A 4,953-nucleotide genomic window follows, 5' to 3' on the forward strand; every position below is an offset into this window, starting at 1 on the left:
TATGTTTCTCTCTCTCTCCCACCAGCCAAGAGATGCTAATTGGAGCTAGTTCTCATGAGGCCCATTAAAAAACACTTTTCTCTTTCCATAAAGTGCATTTATTGTCAATCTAACCCTTTCATCCAAACATCTATTTGGCTAGAGTTAGTTTAGTAGTCATGAGCTAGAAACTAACTCTAACCACTAGCTAAGCTAGAGTATCCAAACATGGCCAAAGCCTCATGCTGCCCAGCTATGGTTGAATGGTTCAGTTTATAATAAGTAGTAAAAAATAATAGAATATGAACGACAGTCCAAAGACGGCAGGAGCAGCGCCACCAGTGTCCAAACTGGCCGTCCGCCGGACGCCAATGGGGTGCCCAGTTCACTTCGCCATCTGACACGATTGGACTCTTATGAACAAAAACAATGTACGCAAAGGCGACTCTACGAACGGTAGGCCCAGAGCGTAGACACGTCACGCGTGACACAATGAGACCAACGCTGGGTACGTCGCTATGGCTGTCCTGTCAAACACATGTGCACGACCGTGACCACATGAGAAGATCCGCGGGGGCACGCGCACAACCATAAAACCCACGCTAACGCCCGCTCACGGACGCCACCACACAAATCGGAAGGCTTGCTTGCCGTCGCTGCAGAGCTGAGGTACGCGAAAGCTACGCGAGTCGCCGAGTCAGGAAAGGGAGACAAGCATGTCTCCGCAGCGGCACTTCCTCGTGCTGACGTTCCCGCTCCAGGGCCACATCGCGCCGGCGCTCCGCCTCGCCCGGCGCCTGCTGGCCGCCGCACCCGACGCGCTCGTCACGTTCTCCACCACCGAGGCAGCGCACCGCCGCATGTTCCCGGCGGAGCCGGACGGCGGCGTCGACGACTGCCGCCTCGAGCTCCTCCCGTTCTCAGACGGCACCGACGCCGGGTATGATAGGAGCAGTACCGACCCCGCGGCGTTCACCGACTACATGGCGTCCTTCCAGGCCGCAGGCGCGCGCAGCGTCGGGGAGCTCGTGGACGCGCTCGCCGCGCGCGGCCGCCCCGTGACCCGCGTCGTGTACACGATGCTCCTCCCGTGGGCCGCGGACGTGGCTCGCGAGAAAGGCCTGCCGTCCGCGCTCTACTGGATCCAGCCGGCCGCCGTGCTCGCCGTCTACTACCACTACTTCCATGGCTACGCCGCCGTCGTGGCCGACCACCGCCACGACCCGTCGTTCGTCGTGCGGTTCCCGGGCCTCCCGCCGCAGGCCGTGCGGGATCTCCCGTCCTTCATCACCGATTCCACCGACCCGTCCGAGTTCTTCCACAGCGTGTACACTACCGTCCGCGACCTGTTCGAATCGCTCGACAGGGAGAGCCCCAGAGCCACCGTGCTCGTGAACACGTGCCAGGAACTCGAGGAGGGCGCGCTCGCCGCGGTGAGAGCGTACGACGCGCTGCCGATAGGCCCGGTGCTCCCGTCCGGCGACGAGGCCGGCCTCTTCAAGCAGGACAGCGCCAAGTACATGGAGTGGCTCGACGCCAAACCGGTCGACTCCGTGGTGTACGTCGCCTTCGGCAGCCTGACGGGGATGGCGAGGGAGCAGCTAGATGAGCTGCTCCTCGGCCTTGAGGAGAGCGGGAGGCCGTACCTCTTCATCGTCCGGAAGGACATCAAGGCAGAGCTCGCGGATGCCGTGGAGACGGACGCGTGGCCCAAGAACGGGGTGGTGGTGGAGTGGTGCGACCAGGTGCGGGTGCTGTCGCACGCGGCCGTGGGTTGCTTCGTGACCCACTGCGGGTGGAACTCCGTGATGGAGAGCATGGCCTGCGGCGTGCCGATGGTGTGTGTGCCTCAGATGTCGGACCAGCGGATGAACGCGTGGCTCGTCGAGTTTGAGTGGCGCGTGGGAGCACGCGCAGAGGTGGGCGGCGACGGCGTGCTGCGCGCGGTCGAGGTGAGGCAGCGTCTAGAGGAGGTGACGCAGGACGGTGAGGCCGGAGCGGGGGGTGCTCGGGGCACGGCATCGGAATGGAAGCGGGTGGTCGCTGAGGCTCTGGGAAAAGACGGCTCGTCGGATCGTAATCTAAGGGCATTCGTGGAGGGCATCATTAGCAGTGTCTCCTTATGATACCAGCTTGTAGCGTAGGAGGAGAGATGCGAGGCTTGACACGACGGCAGGTGCACCAAGACTATATCTACTTGGCAACCCAATGTGTGGTTGCATGGCTAGAATCACAGTGGTATCATCAGCTTATCAGAGTTTAAATCTTGATGCTTGCATTATATCTGGATTTATTTCAAGATTTTCGGCGATACGCTTGTAGTGGGAGGAGACGTTTCCGTCCGTACAACGGACGCTCCCGTCGACGACAAGGCGCCTGCGTTGACTTCGTAAATCTAAAGATGATATGTCGGCTTAGAGCATCTCTAACAGATACTACAAAAACGCGAAAACTGCTAAGTTCCGACGAGTTTGCGGGCCGGACCCAGTTTGCTGCGCAGAGCAGACTTTGCATCTGCAGCCCGGCCCGCAAACGTTTTCCGTGAATCCACAAATATACGCGGGGGGTGTTGAAAATATGCCCTAGAGACAATAATAAAATGGTTATTATCATATTTCCTTGTTCATGATAATCGTCTGTTATTCATGGTATAATTGCATTAACACGAAACAATAATACATGTGTGAATAAATAGATCATAATGTGTCCCTAGCAAGCCTCTAATTGGCTAGCTCGTTGATCAATAGATGATCATGGTTTCCTGATCATGGACATTGGATGTCATTGATAACGGGATCACGTCATTAGGAGAATGATGTGATGTACAAGACCCAATCCTAAGCATAACACTAGATCGTGTTGTTCGTATGCTAAAGCTTTTCTAATGTCAAGTTTTTTTTCCTTCGACCGTGAGATTGTGCAACTCCCGGATACCGTAGGAGTCCTTTGGGTGTATCAAACGTCACAACGTAACTGGGTGACTATAAATGTGCACTACGAGTATCTCCGAAAGTATCTGTTGGGTTGGCACGAATCGAGATCGGGATTTGTCATTCCGTGTGACGGAGAGGTATCTCTGGGCCCACTCGGTAGAACATCATCATAATGAGCTCAATGTGACTAAGGAGTTAGTCACGGGACGATGTACTACGGAACGAGTAAAGAGACTTGCCGGTAACGAGATTGAACAAGGTATAGGGATACCGACGATCGAATCTCGGGCAAGTTCTATACCGATAGACAAAGGGAGTTGTATACGGGATTGATTGAATCCTTGACATCGTGGTTCATCCGATGAGATCATCGTGGAACATGTGGGAGCCACCATAGGTATCCAGACCCCGATGATGGTTATTGGCCGGAGACATGTCTCGGTCATGTCTGCATACCTCCCGAACCCGTAGGGTCTACACACTTAAGGTTCGATGACGCTAGGGTTATGGGGAATTGTTGTACGAGGTTACCGGAGGTTGTTCGGAGTCCTGGATGAGATCCCGGACATCACGAGGTAAATATTGATATATAGAATGGATGGGTTTGGACGTCGGAAATGTTTCGGGCACCACTGGCAACGTGTCGGGACCACCGGAAGGGTTCCGGAGGCCCACCGGGTGGGGCCACCAGCCCTGGGAGGCTACATGGGCCAAGTGTGAGAGGAAACCAGCCCCTAGGTGGGCTGGTGCGCCCCCCACACCCAGCCCAAGGCGCACGAGAGAGGGAGGAAGGGGAAACCCTAGGCGCCGGTGGGCCTAAGGCCCACCTAGGGGTGCGCCACCCCCTCTCCTCCCTAGCTGCCACCCACACCTCCCATCTGGGAGGCTGCCACACCCCTTAGGGGTGGGAACCCTAAGGGCTGCGCCTCCCTCCCATGTCCCCTATATATAGTAGGGGTTTTGTCCTTTGGAGACACACAATTCTCTCTCTCTCGGCGCAGCCCTGCTTCTCCTCTCCCTCCTCTCCCACGGTGCTTGGCGAAGCCCTGCCGAGAGACTTTGTCACTCCATCGCCACCATGCCGTCGTGCTGCCGGAGCTCTTACCCAACCTCTCCCTCCTCCTTGCTGGAGCAAGGTGCGGGAGACGCCACCGGGCTGCATGTGTGTTGAACGCGGAGGTGCCATGGTTCGGCACTAGATCAGAATCACACCGCGATCTGAATCGCAACGAGTACGACTCCATCAACCGCGTTCTAGCAACGCTTCCGCTTAGCAATCTTCAAAGGTATGAAGATGCTCTCACCCCTCTCTCGTTTCTGGTTTCTCCATAGGAAGATCTAAGTATGGCATAGGAAAATTTTGAATTTTTGCTACGCTGCCCAACAGTGGTATCTGAGCCAGGTTTTCTATGCGTAGATTCTTTGCACGAGTAGAACACAAAGGTTGTGGGCGCTGATTTTGTCAATTGCTTGCCACTACTAGTCTTATTCTTTTCCGGTGGTATTTTGGGATGAAGCGGCCCGGACCGACCTTACACGTACGCTTACGTGAGACAGGTTCCACCGGCTGACATGCACACGGTGCATAAGGTGGCTAGCGGGTGTTTGTCTCTCCTACTCTAGTCGGATTGGATTTGATGAAAACGGTCCTTATGAAGGGTAAATAGCTTTGGCATATCAACATTGTGGCTGTCACGTATGTAAGAATGCGTTCTTGCTAGAAACCCAAATCAGCCACGTAAAACTTGCAACAACAATTAGAGGACGCCTAACTTGTTTTTGCAGGGTTTGACATGTGATGTGATATGGCCAAAGGATGTGATGTTACATGTGTGATGTATGAGATGATCATGTTCTTGTAATAGGATTCACGACTTGCATGTCGATGAGTATGACAACTGGCAGGAGCCATAGGAGTTGTCTTAATTTATTGTATGAGATGCAACGCCATGTGTTTACTACTTTTACTTCATTGCTAACGGTTAGCTATAGTAGTAGTAGTAGTAGTAGTAGTTGGCGTGATAACTTCACGGAGACACAA

The 4,953-nt window shown here is 54.7% G+C and overlaps 1 protein-coding gene across 1 annotated transcript; it reads left to right on the plus strand.

Moving 5' to 3' along the window:
• Positions 1 to 585: 585 nt before the first annotated feature.
• On the plus strand, positions 586 to 2,260 carry LOC123408064 (crocetin glucosyltransferase, chloroplastic-like). Its single transcript, XM_045101269.1, has one exon. It carries the CDS (start codon positions 696 to 698, stop codon positions 2,103 to 2,105), a length of 1,410 nt encoding a protein of 469 aa, XP_044957204.1. The 5' UTR covers positions 586 to 695; the 3' UTR covers positions 2,106 to 2,260.
• Positions 2,261 to 4,953: the final 2,693 nt, after the last annotated feature.

Source organism: Hordeum vulgare, chromosome 7H, assembly GCF_904849725.1.
Source record: "Hordeum vulgare subsp. vulgare chromosome 7H, MorexV3_pseudomolecules_assembly, whole genome shotgun sequence".
Classification (NCBI taxonomy): domain Eukaryota; kingdom Viridiplantae; phylum Streptophyta; class Magnoliopsida; order Poales; family Poaceae; genus Hordeum; species Hordeum vulgare.

Coding starts and splice junctions, on each gene's coding strand:
- LOC123408064 (XM_045101269.1), top strand. CDS start 696: ATGTCTCCGCAGCGGCACTTCCTCGTGCTGACGTTCCCGCTCCAGGGC.